Source organism: Ammospiza caudacuta, chromosome 11, assembly GCF_027887145.1.
Source record: "Ammospiza caudacuta isolate bAmmCau1 chromosome 11, bAmmCau1.pri, whole genome shotgun sequence".
Lineage (NCBI taxonomy): Eukaryota > Metazoa > Chordata > Aves > Passeriformes > Passerellidae > Ammospiza > Ammospiza caudacuta.
In genome coordinates, this window is record NC_080603.1 from 9,027,537 (window position 1) to 9,050,849 (window position 23,313).

The following is a 23,313-nucleotide window of genomic DNA, read 5'->3' on the forward strand; positions in this document are numbered from 1 at the left end:
GGCACTGCCCCTTGGGCTTCTTGGGCTGGGCACTGTGGGGCTGGGCTGTGAGATGGTTCTTTTGATGACGCCAGGAAACCTTGGAGCCCTCTAAACCTGCTGGTGTTCTGTAGCAAGCAGATCTCAGCTGTGCTGTAGCACCACGTGGTTTAAGCTAGTCTGATAATCTGCTGTGAAAAAAATATAAGCTTTTTGAGATTTTCCTGTATCCAGAGTGCTAAATATTAAGAATTTGGCTTGCTGGAGGTTGGATGAACCTTGGGATTTTTTAACACCATTTGTGACAGGGGTCTTATGTGAAAAGGAAGGAAAGATGCTATAGTCTGTCTCCATGGTGGTGTTTGTGTTGAGAGCAACACAAAGACTTTGCTAGAATGGGAGTTCTTGCTTATAGCAAGATGTTAGAGATGCTGAGGTGAAAGGTGCATTGGGTTGTATTTTTGTTTGGCTATAGCAGAACACGTCCTCCTGTCCCTACTTAATAATTTTCCCTGTTTTACATCGCTTCTGGTGTCAGCATGTGTGGAAAAAGACAAAACCAGCCACTTCTATATGCAAGCATAAGCATATTAAGAACAAGGATTATAAACAGATATTGTCTACAACTGTTAAGCCTTCTTGTGTTAACCTGCCAAAAACCTTTGATTAAATCATGTCAAATTTTTCAAGTAAGCCCAGGTATTATGGTATTCAGGATTGATTTGTTCTCTTGCTTGTTGATGTCATTTTGGTTTGTCATTGCCTTTTCTGCATGCTGCTGCTTGTATACTATTTCCTTGCCCTCAGGGCAAGAAGCAAAGACAACTTTGTGGGTAATCATGGTTTTGATGGGACTTTGAGGAGCTTGCCTCCTTTGTAAAGGCAGACCTAATTCTGAATTTGTCTGTTGAATGATAGAGTGCTGACTACTGTAAACTGTAGAAGCTGTTGGACAGGTCTGTCAGTGACAGTAAGAGATGCAAGCAGACTTTTACTATGGCCTGAGGACATAAATCTCTTCTGACCACATCTTTTGCTGCAGTTAGCTTAAGACCATGCCTGTAAGTACAGCTAAATCACCATGGCAGCTTACTGTTATCACAATTTGAGTGTGAAATCTGTTGTGCCCCTGGAACTCCTCAGAATTTACTTGTCACAGTTGAAGCACTTTGAAGGTATGTTTTCCTTCTTGTCCTACCATCTGTTTTCCTAAGAAATGCTGTAAAGTAGAGCTGCTTGCTTGCAAGACCATAGAACTTCAGTGGATTTGTCTCAAAGCCCCACAATTGTCCAGCTGTGTTTGACTGAAGCAGCTTGGTGTGATAGTAGTGGGGCAAGGGGAATCATTTGGATGTTTAAGGACTAAGGTGTTAATGTTCAGGATCTAAAGGAAAATCACAGGTAACATCCCTTCAGCTAAAAAACCTGTCCCCTGTGGGGCAGTGGGCAGGAGAAGGAGAAGTGGAAGGCTCAGTGTTTGGAAAGTGAAGTACTGTGTTCTAACAGACTTACTTGCCTTTAGCTAGAAAGAATTTTTGAGGCAGAGAAGAAGGTATAAGGAAAGCATGTTTAGCAGTCTTTATTATTATTATTATTATTATTATTAGTAGTAGTAGTAGTAGTAGTAGTAGTATGGGGAAAGAATAAAGCCTCACACAATCAGGTATAGCAGGTAGTGTGAGTGGTCTTGCTCAGCTGGCTGAGAAGCAGAGGCTGAATTGTGTGCTTGATCAGCCACCTGACAGACAGACCTGACAGACTTGCACCAGCATAAGGCCTCAGAGTGCTCTGCTTTTAGCTCCTCTCTGGTCTCAGGCTGCTGTTGGTGCAGCTGCAGAAACTGTTGGCCAGCTAAGATTATGTATTTTTGAATGGAGAGGATTTAGGAAGGAGATGAAATTAACTAAGAGAAGGAAGATGTGTGTGAGGAGAGGCAGCAGCAGGACCTTTCTCCCACTCCTGAGCAGTGCTGAGACCTCAGCTGGAGCCAGCTGAAGTGGTAATGTCATCTCATTGTCACTCAGCATGGACCAAGGCACAGGAATATCCAACGTGGTCCTGGGAGCTGAGGGTGTGAAACCAAGGAGCACAAAACCTTTTATGAGCTCTGACAGTGAAATGTACTTCTTCCTTTGAACTTGACCTTTCATTTGCAGCTTCACATTACAACCCTCAGAAAGCTGGAGGGCGGATGAACAGGCCATTTTCCCATTTCATTCATCAGTTCTGTGGGATTTCCAGCCTACTAGCTTTGGTATGTTGAGCTCTCAGTTTGTTTACCAGACAGGATTTCAGCAGCGTCCTTGGGTGGCATCAGGAGAACTTCTTGTTTAGACTAGTTCAGTCTAAGTTCTGTTTACTTTCAATTTCTCTGTAATATTTTCAGTTTTACAAGCATTTATCATTGCCTTGAACTTTTTAAGACAAGTTTGCGGTGTTTATCTCACTGGAGTTGCAAACAGAGGTGAGCAGCTCTCTGAACTTTCCGGGAAGCTGTCTGGCTCTGGTAGCAGAGAATTGTCAAGTTCATTTATATCCTGAAAAGCAGCACAGCTGAACTGGTGTTGAGCTTTGTGCTGCAGTGGACAGACTGTTCAGTACTGAACTAGCACATCTCCATTTGCTGTGCTGTGTACCAGATATAGGTGATGCCTTTTGCGCTATGGGGAGTTGTGATTCTCTCTCTGACCAGTAGCCTTGAGGTCTTGGAGCCACCCTGCAGGATCAAGGCAGAAAAACAGGGTGAAGCAAAATGTTTCTCCAGGTTTTTGTGCAGGTTTCCAGAGTGTGCTACACTGAGTCCTCAGACATATGGTGGGCAGCATGGGCAACTGAAGAAAGCTCATTTTGTTTCTTCTTGTATTGCTTATTAGATAAAATGTCCATTTTATAGGTAAAGAAATGGAATTTTTATTTCTGGAGGGTAAATGTTTTAAGGTTTCCTGAGATTAAAATGAAGAAAAGGGGAAGTTTATTAGTTTGAAATACAAGTATTGGAAGAAGTATTATGATAAGAAGTAAAGCAATATTGTAAAAGAAATAAGCAAGAAATGAGGAAGAAGTTTTCTGGAATTCATTACTTAATTAATATTCTGTCTGGTTTAGTGGCATCTTCCACTAAAACATATTGAAATGTCTGTATGTTTTTTTTGCTGCCTTCTGAAAGGCTGTCTGAAAGAGGACGTTTTAGGATCTTCATGTGTCAAAAATTGTGGTGGTTTATGCATTAACCCAGGTAGAAACTGGGAACTCTTCACCTAAAGAGAGTGAGAACTGTTGAAAAGGAGTTTTTGTGATTGAACTGAAACCGAACATTTTGAGCACAGGTTTAAGGACATGAATTTTCTTGGATTCACAGCATGAACACACTATTTTCTTCTCTGAGCACCAAGACACAGGTAGGATTTTAGGCTGTATGAATGTTTCTGTCCCTTAATATACATTTTGTTTTGTGTGCACTTCTTTTGACACAATTTGGGAAGCCTCCCAGCACTGTTTCCAGTGGTGTGCTGTAAGTTTGCCTTGCTGCTGGAGAGTTTTGGATGTTGTATGAAAGCAACAGCTGTTACTTCCTTGTTAAAAAAAAAAAAAAAAAAAAACAACAAAAGCCAACAAACCCAAACTAAAAAAACCCACTGCACAACAAAACAAAGCACAAAACCACACGCACTTGAAGCGTTTCTCATTCCTTCTAACTTTAGATCAGGTTCCAAGAACTAAAGAGCTAACATTAAACTTTTGCATGTTTTGAGAGCATGCATTTACTTAGACCACGTCACTAAAACATTTCCAGCCTTCTAATTATTCTCTAATAAAATTGGAGAAAAAAAACCCCATAGGTATTGAATATTTTGGTTTGATTGCTTGGTTTTTAAAAATAAAACTTAATTAAAACATTTAGAGTATTTTCCCTTACCTAAAACCTTTCGTTACAGGAAAATTATTGTGTTTTTCCTTTGGAGGAGTACAGGATTATCAAGGAAAACTCTGAAATGTCTATCTCCAGATTATCTGTTGAGGAAATCCAGTATACCATGTGAGACCCTGCATAACTTTACCTTCATTAATTACAAATCCAGTCTGATTCTTTCTGAAATAGCAGCTATACCTATATGTAAGAGAAAGCACAAATGAGATATAGAGAGTCTTTCCCTCTTCCTGGAAATCTTAAGGTTTACCCTAGATATTGGCACAGCACCACTGGAAATTTCACAGCACACTACGTCCCAAGTGAACATGTGTTCCTCTTGGAACATGTTTTTTCAAGATCTCAAATGCACCAACCATTATTTAAAGAATATTTTATTAAATCTCCACTGAAACAGTTTCTTCCCTGCCTTTTCTTCACTAAGTGGTTATTGCTTCTTGTTTCATTAACAATTTATATTCAGGTGCTTCTGTTGGTACTGCAGCCCTGTGGAATGGTCATCCAGGGGTAGCTGGGGCAGCAGCACTGTTCCACAGCAGCTCCTATGGTTTGTGGTCCTTCCTCACACGTTTTATATAAAACACTTCAGAAAGTAATGAGCTTATAGTGCATGCCCTGTTCAGTAGTGCTGCACCTTTGCAGCAGCAGGGCAGGGCTTCCACGGGGTCTGGAGCTTGCAGTGTGCAGGCCCTGGACCACTCCTGGACATGAGAGCACTTACATGGAGGAGGAGGAGGCGGTCTAAAGCTGGCTGCCCTCCTCTCATCCAAAGAGGAAAAGGTTGGCTTGATGGCTGCAACATTACCACTTCAATTAGGCAATTCATTGTTACAGGATTGCTTCATTTGGTTTTATAGGAGAACTTTTTGTTTCCTCACCATTTTGTTGTTAAGTTGAAAAGTTTTACATCTGATCACTGTTCTGATGTTGTGGTTTGCCTTTTTTGAGAAAGAAAATGCCCTCTTAATCACATAATGCTTATATTGAGCACATTGCACTTGAGACTTGTACGCTTTAATAAATTTATCCATGTAATTTTCTAGTGAGGAAAGGTGATGCCACCTGCAGTGTCCTGTAGGGAGAGTGTAGGTACATAGTTGTGTCAAATGCAAGAAGTCACCCAGGGCATCCCCAGGCCTGGGGACTTAGGCAGGTGATGCAAGCTCCAGGTAATGTCTCACTCTGTGGGACAGCTGCCTTCAGTGGTCTTTGAACAACAGAAATGTGTCTGATAGAACAGGGAAGGTGAGCTGCCTGCTCTTGGAACTGCTCTCAGCTGTGGCAGGGCAGAGCACTGTCTGGAATGTGTAGATCTATCACTGAGGTTTTATTAAAATCAGTATTCTGGGAACTCACACCAACCCCTTCTGTTCTGTTCAGCTGAAAGTTAGCAAAATGATGTTCCCAGGGCTGTGCTCATCTTTTTTGTTGTTGCTGCTGCTGATCAAGAAGTCTTTGGCATGGTCAGAGGTATTTGCAGGACATTAAAACAGGGGAAGGGAAGTGGAAAAACAAATTAAAACTTTGCAGTATCCTTTAAAAACTATGTTAAATAGATGAGGAAAAAAAAACTTAAAAGCATAGGTTGTTTAATACATAAATATGGAAAATCTGATTACGACAGTTGTTACAGATGAGATAAAAATAAATTCTAAGATACCTAAGTATTAATTAAATGGCTGATGGCCAAAAGCTGCTTTCTGCTGTCATCCTATTTAAATACCAGTTGAAGTAAAAGGATGAGGATTTGGCTCTGCATCTGCCAGTCCCTAACAAGGCTCCTAGCAGAATTCAGTAGCAGAGGTGATGGGAATCCAGACACAGTGGGAGGAGGCTGTCTTTCTTTCTGCCTCCTGAGCACAAGGAGGGCAAAGAACTCAGTTTTCCTCATCAAGGTATAACTTTCACTTTCCCATATCCTGAAGTTCTCTTACTGGTACTTTCTGCTGACTTTTCCTTCCTACTCAGCCAAGGTCTCCATGACGTTGAGCGCTGTGGGAAGGATGGGTGGTTGTGAGTGTAGGATGAGATCTCCAGCTGTATTCTGCATGTGCTTTCCCATACATTCACTGCTCTGGGCTCATGCTGGTTGTGTGTGTGTGCTCTGGTTGCACTCCCCAGCCTGGTACTCGCATGTCCAATGGCCCTGACAGCCCGCTATGGTGAGTGCCTGGCTCCTCTTCCTACTGCTGAAGTGGATGGGGGGGCTTAGACATGGTTTTTTGGTAGTAACTTGTCTCTCTGAATGAGTAAGAGTGTGACTGAAGCTGTGGGGGGACAGGTGCAGCATTAGAGGGTTCTGTGTACAAGCTGTGATTCCAAATGAGGTTCTATTGCTGTGCCTCAGCAGAAGAGCCACCTGCTTCTGAGTTCAGGCAGGGGATTCTGTGGTGCTGGTGCATAGCTTGTGACAGGCATGTCTAAGAAAGTTTTACAGCAGGGAGCAAGTTTTGACATTCTTTGTGTATAGGGAAATGCCCAAGGAAGGGATGTAGTCATGTATATATAATTTTAGATGGTAGAAAAAAATAACAGTCAAACTTTTTATGTTTGTCCTTAAATGTACAAAGTTCACATTTAATTAGTACAAATTTACAAATTTATTCCATTCCAGAATATTCAGGTAGCTATTAAACTGTTGCCTTTTTGACTTTAGTTATCCTTGTGGATGGGTTTGAGCCCTTATCTTCCATCTTTGCTATGGTTTGACTGGCATTTTGTGCTCAGTTTCCCTCTTGTGATAAATGTGTTTGGGAAGGATGCTGGGAGCCTATGGAAAGCGTCCTGAGGCTTAAGCAGTTAGTGTGCCAGGAGTTATCCAGCTCCTAACTCATCCTGCATCAGTGTATTGGTGTGTTTTTCATTCTCCCTTCTAGGTAGCTGACCAGAATATTCATCTGTTTTAGTATTTTCTTGGAGCTCTCTGACAGAGCTCATTTTACCAAGGAGCTGTGAATTGATTTGCTATATGTTGTATTTCCTTCCCCATATACACTTTTGTGTGCTCTCAAATTGTTTTTCATTTGGTAATTTGTTCACTTTAGGTCTGTGACTGTGCATCCCTTTTAGGAGAGCCATTCATAAGAGTAGCAGCTGAACCTGTATTGAAAGAAGCTGGTTCAAAGACCTGTTCTTTGTTTATTGGCTGCAGTGTTAACTAATGAAGAATGAAGTGTTTGACCATTTATCTGTGCCAAGGCAATATAAAGCTTTTTCAGTATTTATTTGATACCAACTTCTATATTTTACTGTGGATCTGGGGAATGAGCTTGCATTGCCTCTTTCAGTGGCATCTCAGCTGCTCCATGGACAGGTTGCTGTGCCCTGGATTCTGCTGTCTCAGGAGTTGCAGGGAGGCTGTAGGAGGGCTGTCAGCTGTGCTTGCCTCAGTCTCTCACTGCTGAGTTCAGCTCATTCAGCAGGGCTGGAGGTTACAACAGAGGAGAATTGGGAGGATGGTTGTTAGGAGAGTTTTCTTAGGCTTTCCCGTGTGGCTTTACAAAGGTCTGTACTGTAACCCCTTCCTCAGCTGTAGTGCTCAGCTTCTGTTAGTGGGCCTCTGACTCACTGCCCCACCTTCTATTTTGACATTTGATTCCAGCTCTGATTTATTTTTCTTTTTCTCCTCTTGTGGAGTCCTTTTTTTGCAGTGAGTTCTCATAATGTCTTGCTCTTTTGATACCAGTGAAAGAAATCTGAATGCAATTTTCACTTTTTCAAGTAGAATTTCCAGACAAGACTATGCAACCTGTAATTACCTTGTGCTCCCCTATAGATCTGTATAGCTGTGTGTCCCATTGTTAGAATTGCTTTACTGATCCAGATTTCCCCCCCTCCAAGCTTCCTAGAGTTCATTTCCAGGGTGTGACCACTGTCTGGTGGAAGGATGTTGCTCTCAGATTAGCTTGTTAACCCCTACCCTTTGACATTTCATGTCTTATTCTATGGGGTTGGTTAGATTTATTCCTGTAGTTTCTTTGTTGGATTTACTGTGTTTAATTTGATTTCTAAATATTAATTTGTTTCATGTTTATGACCACCGAGAGCTTTTTATTACACAATCTACTAAAACCACAAGGTACAGCACTCAGATATGTACTGCCCTAGCATGGCATGGCCATGTTTAAGTGCCTGCAGACGTACTCCTATCGTTTTTGCCATGACTTACTCAAAATCAGTGACTAGATGAGGTTGTTTGGTCCCTGGGGTTCAGCTGCCTCTAAAATTGCCTAGTAAGCATCTATAAAGATAGCCCAGTTCCGCATATACTTTTGCATTTTGTTTTTTTTCCTCCCTGCATTTAGTGCTTTGTTTAGTCAATTATTTGTTGTTTGGCATCAGTATTTTGTGGTGCATACAAATAGAAACAATGTGTGTCCTAAAGTTTTTACATTCTGGAGATACATGATAAACAGAGAAATCCACATGCTGGGGGCTTCAGGTTTGGGATTCTTTAGTTGCTATTTAGATAGCTTTGTGCTGTTGCCTTGTACATAGTTCTTTTTCTGCATTGGAAAGATGTGTCACTGAAGCCTAATTCTTGTTTTTGATATGCTGCACTGAGTAACTGCCCCTAAGAATATGTTATGATCTCAGCAGTGAAATGAGTTGCATTGTTCCTCTGTCTCTATCAGACATGGTTTGGAGCCTCCCTATGCCGAGGGACACTTGCCAGCCTGACAGCTGGACACGCTTGATAGTCACCCTCAGTCTGGCTAATGGGGCTTGTTTTCCAGATTAGGAAATCAGTTTTATCAAGAGCCCTACTTCCAAATGGGGCAATGGGTTTAAGCTTCAGGAAGAGATTGTCTGCTCCTGCATTTCACTTGGTGAGCGCTACTATGTGCAGGAGAACAAGGGATGTAATCTGAAAGGAGCTGAAATCTGACGTGGTCCTTCCTAACTTTTAGTAGAATCACTCATTTTGTCAGTGTAGAAAGCACTTAATCTGTGTAGGCTGTCTCTGACCACCTGACAGGGTTACTGGGTGCAGAGACACCTCAGATGAGCAGTGCTGCCAAAAACACAACTGTGTCTTGTTGGTTTTCTGAACAGCTCCTGTTAATCTTTTGGCTTCTTGTTCTTGCAAGGCCGGAAGGGGAAACAGTGAAGCACAAGGCTCTCTTTCTTTCAAGTTCTTTTTTTAAGTCCTCTGAGTTGTTTGAAACCATTCCTGTTGAGGTCAGTGGCAAAACTTTTCTTTTGTCATTTCAGGATTAGGCCTGCACCCTGCACCCATTTTGACAGGAGAAACCTGAGAACATATTATTGCTCTTCCTAAATGTCAAGTTTTGAAAGGGGATGAGCTGGGGGAAGGGTTGTGTATTGCTTGCCATAAACTGAATTTTTTTCTGCAGGAAGTTGCTGTTCTTCAAGGCCAAAGATAAATACTAAAATGTTAGAAATTTCCTAGGCCTTGCCTTTCAGTTATCTAATCTTGTTCGTTTCAGATTTCCTAAGACACTCTGCTATGTGCAGTGTTGTTTTAAATTGTCAGTTTCTTCGGTAACTGTTTTGACACTGACTTGCAATATGATAAAAGGGGTCAGTGTTGAAACCAGTATCACATCATTTTATGCTTGATCCAAAGTGATAATTCATTTTTTCATAGTGTTATCTGCCCATGGAATGCCATGCTACAGGACACCACACTGGAAAGGGACTCAGCTGGATAGAAAATAGTCTGCATAGTTCCATTGCAAACAATTTTAGTATTTATCCTGGATAGGATGCACATAATTATATGTGCATCCTCATAGTGTTTCAGGGCAGTAGCTTTTCCCGTAGGATCCAATATATGATACTAAAAATAGATTTAACACTCTCTTTTCATTATGGGAGAAGCAATTTCACTTTTATCTTGATGAATTACCTGCCCGGTAATCTGATCAGAGTAGATCTTCAATTAAAAATCTGCAGAGAGCCTGGGGAGCAGAAGTAGCTGTTCACCTCCCCCCTTTAATTTCATTGGTGTCACTTTGCAGTCATGTCCTTTCCCCAGTTCATTTTCTGCAGCTGCATTCCTCTGCAAGTAACAAGTCCTTTGGCTGTAAAGTCAGAATAGAGGAAGAGAAAGGCAGTGATGTCTACATCATTTTATAAAGTCATCTTGATCTTATCTCTGGCCCTTTCCGCCCAAACCCACCAAACTGTGCTGAAGTGAGTGTCTATAAATAGCCGGGCTGCTCTCGTGCAGAGATGGGCAGCGCTGAGGCAGAGGCGTGTTTGTGTGAGCAGGAGTGCTCCTGCTCTGGCCTTTCATGTCTGAGCTGGGGAGCTCTGAGGTTTTCTATAGATAGAGCCCGGCTATGACAGGAACTGCCGCTTCCAGCGGGGCAAGGTGACCTCTGCAAGTGTTTCATTTTGGTAAAAAAAAAAAAAAAGAGGGTTTAAAAGAGGAATGGAGGAATGCACGTCTCGTGCAGAGGTGAGTGAGCCCAGCTGAGGTGAGGGAGCAGACGGGAGCTGTGGGAGCAGAGGGAAAGCAGAGGCATTGTTTTGCTGAGAGTTGCTGTGCTGGTGGGCTGGGCAAGAGTTTGTGATGCTGAGCCTGGGGTGCATAAGGGCTCTGGCTGACCCCAGTTTAACCATAGCTGTAAATAAGCATAGCAACAGAGCTCTGAAATCTCCTCTTGCAAGTTGCTGTTTTTTGATCAGCCTCCTGGCTGACATGATATCTTCGGGCTTTTCATCCAAGGAGTCTTCCCCAGGATTTTTAGTTCTTCTCTGATTTTGGTTCAGGGCTTTGCAGAGTTCAGTAGCTGCTTTCTTCATCTCATTTTTTATTTATATGTGTTTTTTTCCAGGGAATGCAAAAGTCACTCCATGTTTCTGTCTTAAGCTGGAAAATCTCTTGCCACTTTCCCATTTTCTTCCCTGTAAAAAAATGAGCTGCAGAAATGTGTGATTTCTTTAGTGTGGTATTTGGATGCTGGTACTTTACATTTCTCTTTGATACTCAGGTGCTGGAGGTTAAAATAACTTGTGAGAGAAATATATATTTTAGTGGGTTTCCACAGAACTGGTGAATGGTGTTTGTTCTACTTGACAGATGGAGACACACAGAGTGAAAATTGCTTTATTGGGAGCTCATAAAAAGTCCATGGCAGAGTAGGAGCATGAATGCATCTTTCTGGGTTCCAGATGAGTGCCTTCAGCTCTGGCCTTGCCTGCAGGGTTGTTTCAGTGAGGGATGCTGTTTGGTCAGTCTTTGCACTCTGTTTTCTCTTGTGCTGAAGCTTCAGCTGAGATAATGTCTGAATTTTGGATTCTTTGCATAACACCGGCTCAAAGGTGGTTTAGCATTTTGTTTCTGGGTTTTGCTATGTTGTGTTCAACTTTTAGACCCTAAAGCCAATCCTAGATGCTTTATGGCTTCGTGGAGTGTATTCCTGCTACTGTGTCCTCATGTGTGAAAATGAGTGCCAGGATGCCTTTCAGTGACTGCTTCAGAGCTGTGGGGAGCTGGTGTGGGAAACAGCCATTTTTTATAGGAGCTTAGTCCTCAATTGTGTGTTTTTGTTTTATCTTTTCATTCTACTGGAAGTTCTGTGGAGTTTGGCAATTCCTGGTGTGCCTGCTTCAGGCACACTAATCTGGTGTTTGCCTGAGCACTGGCAGATATTTCTTCCACTGTGCAGGTGGCTTTGTGAAACAGACCACTGGGAGGGGATTGAGGCTTAGGATTTGCTACCCTTGGAGCAGGCCAGGGTCCAGCATTCAAGGTAGATGCTGTTCTTCTAGGAGACAGGACAGCTCTCCTCCCTTTCTATTTCCCAACACAGCGGAGTAAGATTGTAGTGGGTTCTATATCCGACAGCTCTCTTCAGGATCTGGTGGAATGTGCAGCCTGCTCTTTCCCAGCTGATTTGTGAGTAGAAGCTTCACCATGCTGGTCCAGACCCTGTGATCTCTCAGGCCAGTTTGAGGATAGCTCAGTCTAGCAAAAGAGAAGCATACATTGTCAGACGGATGTTTCTCCTTATAGTCAGTGTTTTTTTCAAAGTGGTTTTTGAGGAAGCTTTGAGCTTGGCAAGGGCCAGTGTATGTGGAACATATCAAAATCTGCAGCTGTTCCAAAAACTAAAGGGCACACATTAGAAATATATATATAGCATTTTAAAAACAAGTTTAATGCCTTGGAAAGGAGTTCTAACATGACTAAACCCTGTGGATCAGAGTATTTATTTTGTGTGCTGTAGTAGCTTGGCTGTGTCCATTTGGTGCTGTTTGTGAATTGATTCTTATCAGTGACCTGACTGTTACAAACCTGAATTCCACTGAGACCTCTGGTATGTTAAAGCTATGTCATTTTCCTGGCACCAAGATACAGAGTAACCTGTCTTACAAGATTGTCACACCATTTGTGTCCTGTGCTTTACTGGGTATTTATCACGTTGGGCTCTCTTGGCAAGAAGTAGGTTCCTGCAACTCTCCTGGGGAGAGAAGAAGGTTTCTTGAGGTACCAAGGCATGACATAGCAATGCTTGTAGCTCCTAGGCAGTATTTACAATCAGGAATTTGGGATTGGACATCCAGCCCTGACTTTTTTGCCTTTAGTCTCTCTGAGCTGCAGTTTTTGAGATTATTTTCATGTAGCTGTTGGTATTAAAACCTGAATGAAATACATGTGGATTAAATCCATACCCCCACATATGCACAGTATATGAATGAGCATACAAGCCTGTGTATGCTGGTATGTCAGTCTAGTTATAAAGCAGTTAAAGAAAAAAAGTCAGTGTGCATAGACAGTTTTGGCACTACGGCCCTGGGAAATGGCAGCTGGCCAGAGAGTACCGAAGCAGGGCCAAGACTATCTGAAGAATACCAAATGCTGATGTTGGATATAGCTCCTTCTTTGCTCTGATTTCACTCTTCACCCCCTGGGCTTGTAGCTTGCCCCCTCTGTGCCAGGTAGATGCTGGTTACAAGCTGGAGGTAGAGACAGATATCCTGGGTGTGTTTGTGCTGGTAATCAGATTCCAATTAAATGAAAGGTGCAATTACCTGTGATTGAAATCCGACCTTGGTGAGTTTAACTGTTACACTCCCCAAATCACTGTTAGATTTGAAATGCTCATTCAGTTTTAAGTTATTTATCTTCTTTGGTATCGTGATAGTGCTGGAGACAAGGGTGAAACCTCACCACAGTGTGGGTTGTTTGTTCATGAAAGTTTTATCTTGTGAAGGCTGCTCGGTTTTGCTGAATGAATCAGTGAAACGCTTCCAGCAGAGGGCACTGAGGTTATTGGTCTCCAGCTCCAGTTGTTCCTACGCGTGTGTGCTGGGGAAGCAGCAAACGTGCCTGTCAGTAAAACCTATGGTTCACTGCTCTCTCTGATGCTTTTGTAGACTGTCATAAAAGAGGGGATGCTGATGAAACAGACCAGCTCCTTCCAGCGCTGGAAGAGACGATACTTTAAACTGCGAGGACGAACGCTCTACTATGCAAAAACTGCTAAGGTAAGGTCCTGACAGTACCTGTGAGGCCAAGGAAGTCAGTAGAGGGGCTTTGGAGGCAGATGGGTGTCAGTGGGGAGGCAGCCCTCAGCAGAGAAATGAGCTCTTTAGGCACTGGTCTTCAGGCTTTGTAGCTACTAGAAGATCCCTGCATTTTGCCTCACACTTGGGAATACTTGGTTTTGAAGTGCAGCATCATGCAGACCTGTGATACTGATTTTTCCATATTTTTTCTCCCTTTGGTGCATGTTATTAGGGAATGGACTCTAAATCAATAGAAGGAAGAGAATACAAATGAAAAGAGAAGGTGCAGTAGACAAGCAAGGCTAGAATTTATCAAATCAGAGCTGCTATGCCTCTGGTTTAGTATGCTGATAGTCAACTAGATATAAAACTGTCTCCTTTCACAAGAACAAAACCTACAGTTATTTGGTGTTCTTTTAAAATTATCCTTTAATAAAAATAAAGCCATTGTATTCACTGTCTGAAGACAGGCCAGAGTGATCTCCAGTGTGTGGAACTAGACTTCCAGGTCCTTGATGTTGTTGGGGTGCTGTGTCTTTCCTTCAAGTCATAAAAGGCTATGATATGGAGCGTGCTAGGCAGACTCCCTTTGAGTCTGCTTGCTTATACATTGGACTCAATAATTTATTGAGATTTTGATTTTTTTCTTTACAGTCCATTATTTTTGATGAGGTGGATCTGACAGATGCCAGTGTGGCAGAATCCAGCACAAAGAATGTCAACAACAGCTTCACGGTAGGACTTTTTGCATTATTTTCCGTTCTTCTTCCATCTTTTCCCCACATCCCATCTCTTTTGCAGAGCTGAAAAACACCTGAATAATCTTCACAGCATCTTTCATGAAAAATAAATAATAAGCTTACTTTTCTTTACTATATGATAACTCATATTTGTGCACATGGGAAATTACCTCAGGGAAGTACCTTAGGTTACTGTGTATTGTGCTAAGACTTGGCATTCAGGGATTTGCTTCCCTGTAAGCTAAGAGTGTTTGATAGAACCTGTTTGCACAGTGGGACAGAAAAATCAGTTCTGCTGGGGGAGTTAGAGGTGATGTTCATGCTGGAGATCTTGCTAAAGGAATTTCGTTTTTCCCATAGGCATTAAAATATGTAAACTTCTTTCTCTGACTTTATTTGTGTGTGTCTGTGTGTGTGTTTATATATGCCTGCTATATATAGTGGAAAAGCAAAAGGAGGAACAGAGAGAAATAGCACAGAAATAACTGTGGGATTGGTTCAACATACTCGTCAGATGTGGAATGTGTGCTAAGTAGTTGCAGTCTGGAAATGCAATGGTGTCCCTGCTTCATTTTCTCCAGGCTCAGGAGCTAGGGGGAAAAATGATTGTATTTCTAAGGTGCAAGTGTTCTGCAAGCTCCAGTTTGGGGAGCACCTGGTGTGCAGAAAAAAAAGCCAGTAACATCAGCCCTGCAGGATGAGTGTTGAGCTGGTGAACAGCAGCAAACCTCCACACAGCTGCTGAGCGGGTCAACACAGAGGAGAAGGAGCCTGTGGAAAGGAAGTGTTGCTCTAAGGCAAGGTGAAGGAGGGAGCAGTCCAGGTGGAGGGAAGAATCCCTCCTGGTCCTGAAGGTGGCGACCAACATCGAGCAGTGTGCCTTGTGCTGCAGCAGGAGTGATGTGCTGCTTTAAACAGCTGCCAAAGGGCCTTTCTGTTTGCAGCTGTTTTAGCTTTGCAGTGCCTGTGTTCAGATAAAACTCCAACACCTTCCAAAGTTTGAAAACACTTTCTATATTCATAGTTGGACAGGTAGAAGGCACATCTGGGTATGGTAAGTAAATATTGATATCAGGTGAGAGTACAGAGAGAAGGTTTATGCAATGATTTGAGTAGGGAATATGTTTTCAAGACTGTGATGTTATTTACCTGTTTAATAAAGCATTTTATCCTGGATCTTTGCTTCCATTTTCTCAAATATAAATAAAGACTGATTTTTTTTTCAGGTAGGTGTACTGTAAACTGTGCTGCTTACTGTTGCAGTTGGGAGAGATCCAATATCCATCAGGAAGACTGCATTAGGGACAGGAGGGAGCAGTGTCTTTGCTCTCTCAGATTGCCCCATTTGAGTCAAATAGTGAAGAGTTATTTCCCAGACTCTGGTATCAGGCTCTGCCAGTCCCTGTCTTCCATAGCTGATAAAAGGTAAAGGTACCTTGAAATTCAAGCAGGTCCAGTTTGCACTGTCTCCAGCTGAGCAGCGTATCATGGTGCTTAGGTAAATTCAAGAAAAGTATGTTTCCTCCTTATTTCTATCTGCTCTTTCTCTCGTGGCTTCTGGAGGCACTTGACTCATTTACCTTGAAGTTTAAAACCACTTAGGAAATCAGAAGGTGGCCTAGTCCTGCTGTGGTTTGCTCTGTTACATCATTGCTCTCAGTGCTCTGGATTCCTTGCAGTCATGCAGTTTTCTGTTGGTTTTCTTTGAGACCACTCTGCTTCCCCTCTGTATCTTCCTTTCTAAAGTTCAGAGTTCTTTGTTTCAAATCAGTGTGTTATATGATCTGAGGTTTTTCTCCTTAAGTAAAAATATGTAGCATTTGGTAATCAGAGTTTTAGATGTTCTGGTTTTCTTTTTGAGTTTCTGTTTTCTTCAGTGGAAACTGGTAATTGTGGATTTATAAAAGAATGGTTTCTTTCTGAGAAAACTCAGCCTCTGTCCTGTGTGTTCTGCCTAATGTATAGATTCTGCAGGTCAGGTTGCCTGAATGACACCCCTAAGTTCCTGACATAAAGACAAACAACAAAAACATTAGACAAACCACTTGGAGGAACAATGTTCATCCAAAACAAAGAGGTAATAAGGACTGACCAGTCAGAAGAGCACTGTTGGAAGTGCATTGAGGAGCATGGGGAGGCAGCCTCTTGAGAGGAGAAAACCAGAGCATAAAGCCAGCAAAGGTTGTGCTGCATGGAGAGAGGAGTAAGGTTAAAAAATAGCTTCCAGTAAACCTTTTACATAGGACATGACTGACAGGTAATTTGTTTGCTCTCAGCAGGAAGGAGAGCAAGAAAAGTGAGTTTTAAGACATGGACCTCTTCCTTTTGAAGAAAGTATGTAATAACAAATTCCACTGTGGTTTACTTGGTTGATCTTGCATAGATTTCTTCAGTAAGTGTATCCTGTTTGCAGTGGGGACAGTTTTCAGGACTGCTACCCAGAGTTAATGTATAGATGGCTATAGAATGGGCTGGAAGCACATGCCATGGGGCATTTTTGAGCTTACAGTGTTGTACTGCTCCATCCCCTGATGTGTAACAAAAAGCTTTATGTTTAGCTTTGTTCCTTTAGGTCTGGCAGTGTGGCTGCAGAGGTATTTAACAGGAGGCCTCTGGGAATAAATCTTACAGCAGCCCCATGCCAGAGCTCTCTTCTCTCATTAGGCCTCTAGGTGTGGTATTTGCTGGTTCTGTCACATCTCTGCCATCTCTGTCCTTCAGAGTCAGGTGTCTACAAGGTAAATTCTTCTGGGATGTCTGGGCTGTGACAGGTGCTTTCCATGTATGATCCCTTGGTACGTGGTGTATAGATCTCTCCCCAGTGCCTTTTTCTAGGGTTGCTGTCTTGCACAGGGTCTTAGAGAAGATCTGCTGTGGCACAAATGCAATGATAAGTGTGTTGTCCTGGTAGTTCAGGACCCTTTATTTCAAAGAATGTGTTTATTTCAAACAGTGTGTGCTATTTTGTACTCCTAACAAAATAGAAATCACCAACATTGGGTGGGTGAGGTCAGAGCCTGGCCCTGATTTCTGAGCAGTGCTTTTTTAGCCATATCCTCAAAACCTCTTGTGATTTTCTAAAAAGCTGATAGATTATTTGGGATCACACTGGGTACATTGTGTCTTCCCAGTGAGACTTTAGCTCTTTCCATGAGCAGTTTTTTCTTGGACAGTGCAGTTTTGCCGTAATGTGATTTGTTAAGGTGCCCTCATGGTAAACTAGCCTGCAGTTTTGTGAGCAGCATAAAAACAAAATCTGCAATGAGGGTGAGTTCCATGCTTTAATCTGAAGTAGCATTTTCTGAAGATGATGCTGGGAAGCCTAGGTTTTACTGATCTCTGCCACAAAATGATCTGCTTTACCTGTGTCAAGGACCTGAGCCATCCATCATGCCTGTTCTCCCCTGTGATACCTAAAAGGTCTGGGGGACACCAAACACTCTCTTGCCTGTTGCTCAGATCAACACTTTGCCACCAGAGCTGTCCCCTCAAAAGTCTTTGAAAACACTTTGGATTGTCTCCTTTTGCCCAGTTTTGTAAATGCTTATGTGGTGAATAAATTCTTCCTCCTCTGACTGGTGTGTGGGCTGAAAATCTGCTCTTTTTTAAAAGGTACCAACTGAGTTAAGTCTGCTGCCTTTAGTGTAGTTGGTAGAGTTAAAAGAAGTGATTCCTTATCAGTTCATTGACCCTTTCTTGCGTTGTGGAGGATTTTTATAAAGGTAAGTATTCTTTAATACTAGTCAAAAACACCTGTGATCATCAGGAGAGGGCCTGGACAGGACATAATATCTTCCCAGGTACATATTTTGTGTTCCAATATGGTTCTCACATGGTGGTTTGGTAAATGTTTTCCAGTTATTGCTACCAAATGGTGGTGTGGACTTTCACCCTCATTCACGTAACATGAATTACAGCATTTACTTTTTATCCCATCTGATTCAGAGCTTTGAGATCCTGTAGGAGAAATATCCTCTGTGTGGACAGGGAATTTTGTGTCGTTTGGTTTCTTCTTTCTGATGCTTTGGTGAAATGGAAGCTGGTTCAGTGCATGTTTTTGAGTGCCAGGAGCCATGCTAGTGACCCCTCCTCCATAGTTAATGGCTCTTCACTGGAAGAGGTGGAGCTTGAGCTCCTGAGCTCCTGTAAACCCTTTTTTGTTGGGAAGTACCTCTCAGCTCAGCCGCAGACAGGAAGCAGCATATTATTACAGTCAGCGCCTGCCTCTCCGCTTCATTGCCGTCAGAAGGAAACTTATCCCAGCTCCTCCTTAAGCAGGCAGCTAATCAGCTTGTGGCAAGTGGTACGTAGCTCAGAGAGACTGACCACAGACGAGACTAATCCTTGCATGGCAAGCAATCTGTTTAGGTTTTTTTCTCAGGGAGTAGGCTGCTCTGGATTACTAGTGTAGAGGAAGATTGAACGTGAAAGGTAAGAGCAGGAGTGTGAGTTTTCTGGACTGAGCACTGGGAAACATGGCACCTGTGCCAGCATAACAGATATCAAAAGCTCAGGTTCTTTGGCATATGTTTGCTGCAAGCTCTTACTGTTCAGGTGTTCTCTCCTGAGTGGATTCATGTAGATGTATTCTCTAGAAGAGGAGTAAAGGGAAATGTGCCTGTGGTGCTGTTAGAAATACTGCACCCAGTTAAGAAATACTATTTATTAACTGATGATTCACCCTGACCAAGGTCCCAGGAGAGAGGAAGTATTCAGGTTAGAATAATACCTTTCTTGCAGAGCACTTGCATGACTGGAGGCAGCAGTGGTTCTGGTAGGCTGAGGAACAGGATTCAGGTGTCCCTGAATGAGAGAGTGCAGTCATCTCTGAGAAGGAGTATGGATGCCATTCTCCAGCTGTATGGAAGCCTGAGGTGTGCTACATTTTTTTTCATATTATAACCTTGTTACTTAGTACTGACTCTATTCAGCAGCAAAGTTGGTGGTTTCTGCCTTGTGACCTTTTACTTTACTGACCTCCTCTAGAATGTGTATTTTTGCTGTATTGTCCCAGGGCTTACTTGATGCTGTGGAGAAATAGCATAAATTTTCATTTCTGGGTTAGTAAACTTTCCTATAAACAGAGGGCAAAATGCTTGAGCTTGGGTAAAAAATCGAGGTGCTGACAGTCCTTCCTGATGAGAAGAGTATGTTATTGATGTTGCAGTTCATGCACAGTGAAGTGAAAGTGCCTATGCCAGTTCATGATTTTGTGTCAAGCTGAATTATTTGTGTAGGTGCTTTTAAATTAAAATACATTCTTTCAGTAGAGAAGCAGTGAAGTCTTCTCTGAAGAGTTCAGTTTTGAAGGAAAATAGAGCTGCTGAAGCTACAGAACGTTTGCCTAGCACAGGAGCTGTGTGTCTGTAAGGCACTGTTGGAACAAGAGAAACCCAGATCAGAGGGTGGTTGTGCTGGTTTGAAATACAGACTTTGAGAAAGAGCATGTCACTTATTTTTATGAGGAGAAAGAATATAAGAACTTTTGTTGCAAACTGTTTGCAGGAAGTCATAGTTGGACTTTAAGCTTTGGCTGATAGAGATCAGGAAAATCTGCGTAGTTTGACACAGATTCCCAAAACTTCCCTGTGTGGCTTTAGCCCTCTGAAAAAAATGGAGTTGAATATGTGCTCCAGGGAGTCACTGGGCTTTCTAGCAAGGGAGAGGATTTTCCTCCCCTGCTTCCTCAACTAGAGGGTAAAGGGACCCAGAGAGAAGGCATCAGCTGGACAAAAAGAGTGATTGATCTGGAGGCATAGTGACACAGGCTAGTCCCAGGTGTCCTGAATTCTCACACAGTCATGGATTGCCCTGTTAATGTTTGGAATAGGGGAAGATTAAAAAAGAGGGACGTCTAAAGAGGATGGTTCTTTTTTCCTTGTTTTTAAACTCTTGTCTCTGAACTGGGCAAAATTGGAGCACATGCTGGAAATTCAGTTTTTGCTGGGGGTTGTTGTCTTTTCCACACCCATGTGTGTACACATTCAGGAATTGTACACTCTTTGCTAGTGCTTGTAGTCTGTTTATATTGGCAGCTGTCAGAATTTCCTTTATAAGCAAATGAAAAGATGAGTAGAGTGGTGTATTGCCGTATCTAGAATTGCTCTGCTGGTTTTTCACCTTCGTTCATTAAGTGCAGTTCAGTCCCCATTTCCTGTCAGAACTGCTGCAGTTTCAAAATACTTTGCTATTTTAGTAGTTTGTAATCCAGACTTCAGTTTTTTCTCCTTGAGAAAAGGCCCTTTGGTAAACAGACCATTCTGAGTCACTGTTAGTCAGTGAAAATCGTACTTTAAAATCTTTTCATGTCAAGGATTTCTGGGACTCTTAATCCAGCCTCCTGTGGGAGCTGGTTATTAGTCTGCTGTCACAAAAGAAGGAAAAATCTGGAGAAAAATTACCAAAAAGAAGATAAACATGGAAGGAGAGTTAGAGAGTCTGGAAGATGTTGCTGTGGGTGGAGACATCTGGCAATTGTTACTGTACGTTACAGAGCGACTCAAAAATATGCGGGCGTTTTTGAGAGAGATGAAACCACTGTAAGAAATCGTCAGACTGAGCTTCAACTGTTTTACTGTGGGACAGGATAGACAGGGAGCTGAAAAGTGAAGGAGACTGAAGAGCTTTTGCTTTCATAGAGGGAAGTTTACAGCTTTGAAATAATGTCTGCCCTTGTGCCTGAACACTGGAAGCTTTTGTTTGATAATCTCTTTGCAACTGTCATGCTGAATTGCGGTTTCACCTACCTTCTGAGCAAGACTGCAGATTTCAGCTGCTTCTCGCCTTCCAGGTGAGGGCACAAAGGCAGAACAATGTGTGGTCATTTAAGAACATGTTCAGCTTTACATAGAAGCTGCTCTGGAAGGAAAACATTCCTTTTTATGCAGGGAGAGGCTTGCTAGCATTCCTTGCAGAAATGCTGCCTCCCTATTTCAGGTGCTTGTGATGGTGCGTGAACAGGACTTGTCTTAGCCTGGTGGCCCAGTGTGGAAAGCTCCTGGGTTCATCAAGCTGTTGAAAGCTATTAATTTCCTTTTGTGCTAGCTACCAGTTTCCGTTCAACACTGCTGAAGTTACGGAGCTGTGAGGAGCTGCTACTAACAATAAACTCTCAGTAATAGGTTATTTTCCTACCATTGGTAGGATCTTTTATTGCCCAGTGCTGTGATTTACTGGGTGCCAGCCTTGCCATGTGTGAGCCCACTGAGACAGCAGCTCTGCCCCATGAAGAACAGCTCTGTTCTTCATGGGTTTACTTCAGTTTGAGTGAGTAGGAAGCTTTCTCTGAAATATCCTTTACCTTCCTAAATGGGCTGCCCTTTCTGAACAGAGTGGTTCTGTTTAGGAACTCTTCCTGGCAGGACTGTGTCCTTTGGAAAACAGGTAAAGAGGTGCATGTGCATCTGCTGCATGAGGTGGAGGGTGTGTGGGTAATGGAGCTGTGCTAGGATTCTTTGGCACTTGGTACAGCCATTCTATCCATTCCCACTAGGTACTGCTCCATCCTTGGAGATCTCTGGGGATTAACAGGCCTGAACTACCAGGATAGTTGCTTTTTTCACCTGCTAACAGTGGCATGCTCTAGCTTTTGACATCTGTTAAGTTGTTGTTAAAGTCTTAAAATCCTCTTCTTGTCTGTGCTCCTCTTACCAATTGGCAAGAAAAGGAATGTGCCTTGTTTAGGAACAGTTTCCAGAAGCCTGTAGGAATGTGACCCTGGTATGAGAGATGATAATTTTCCCAGGGATAGCGCTGGGACTGGTCTAGTTTCCCGCTGCAGCATGGGGGAGGATAGGGACTGGAGAAATCCCAGATGGAGGGTCAGTGCGAGTTGAACTTGACCTGCACACAGCATAGTGCAATATGTGCCAGTGCTAATGCTCAGAGAAGATGCACTGCTGCCCTGGCTCAGGAGGGACAGATTGCAAGGTATGTGAACCTAATAATGTAAAAATGGTCCTAAAGAGAACCACAACACATGCTGGATCTGCTTTCCTATAGAAATGAGCTGTCCTGGATTTTATAGATTGAAAATGAAGGTAAAACAGCCACATGCAGGGATAAAATAACTGATGTACTGTGAACAGAGATTTGGGCACTTAGGGTTTTGAGGAAAATCTTGTTACTGCTGTTAAAAAAAAGGGGGGAAAGGAATTTGGCATAACTGTAAGGCCAGTAATGACTTGTTTTAGTTGGTGGAAATGAGAATTTCCATAGGTGGAAGATGGTAATTTTAGCAGGAAATTAAGATCTTGCATTAATAAAAACCCACAAAACTGGTACATTTCTCGAGTGTTATGTAAAAAGCTACTTTTTCTTTCCCATATCCAGGTTTTGGGGGAAAAGAATTGGTACAGTTTAGAGAGCTCTACCTGACCTCTGCAGTGAGTTAATGGGATTGAATTTGTTGGCAAAACAGGGTGAAAGCTGAATTGCAAAATAGAATAGGGCTGTAGTCTGTGGAAGAAGGCAAGGCTTGGACCCTCATGAGTCTTTGATACTCATATTATTGCTCTCTTCCAAACTGTGGAGCCCCACTAAAGTCATACCGACTCACTGCCTAAGGCTTTGCTGGCCTGCTGCTGAGCTCCAGATTGTTTCAGAAATAGACATAATTGAGACAGGCTGGTTTGAATCTCAAATTTGTGTTTTATTCTCCCTTTTTCACAGTCTTCTTTTTTGTGTATTTGCTGAGAGAGTAGCACTTGCTAATCCACACTTAATCCATTTTGCCTGTGTGGGTTCACTAATTGTGTTTGAAACACAGTGGATTTGCTGGTTTGTGACCCTCGCTGATGAATACAGGCGAGGTGTTTTACTGTATTCCAGTGTTCATTTCACTACTGCTCTCACTGAAACAGGAGCTGAAGTGGAAAAATGGCTGTGTCCTCATTACAGTCTCACCAGTTTTCCTTCCTGCATCTTGGGCTCTCAGGATAACAAGATCATTCTCCAGCATACAGAGCAGACATAGCAGTTAGCTACAGGTGGGGAGTGGTTTCCTTACCTTTGCCATATATGATCAAACAGAAGATTTGCAGCTTTTTAAAGTTTTTCTAGTTTCTAGGTCTCTAGAAATTCCTGTTGTCTCTGTACTCAAGTCATCAACTGTTTGGAATAGTGCAGGATCTCTTGGGGGGGGTTTATGGCTGGCCCCTTTGAATGCAAGTCTATATTGCAACA

General features: G+C 42.5%; 1 protein-coding gene across 1 annotated transcript in view; it reads left to right on the forward strand.

Moving 5' to 3' along the window:
- The window catches only part of DGKD (diacylglycerol kinase delta), a 58,069-nt gene that overhangs the window by 2,156 nt on the left and 32,600 nt on the right, over positions 1-23,313 (forward strand). The window contains exons 2-3 of the mRNA XM_058812016.1: positions 13,259-13,369; positions 14,045-14,125. Of these exons, the coding sequence (XP_058667999.1) occupies positions 13,259-13,369; positions 14,045-14,125 (192 nt within the window). The remainder of the gene's footprint in view (positions 1-13,258; positions 13,370-14,044; positions 14,126-23,313) is intronic.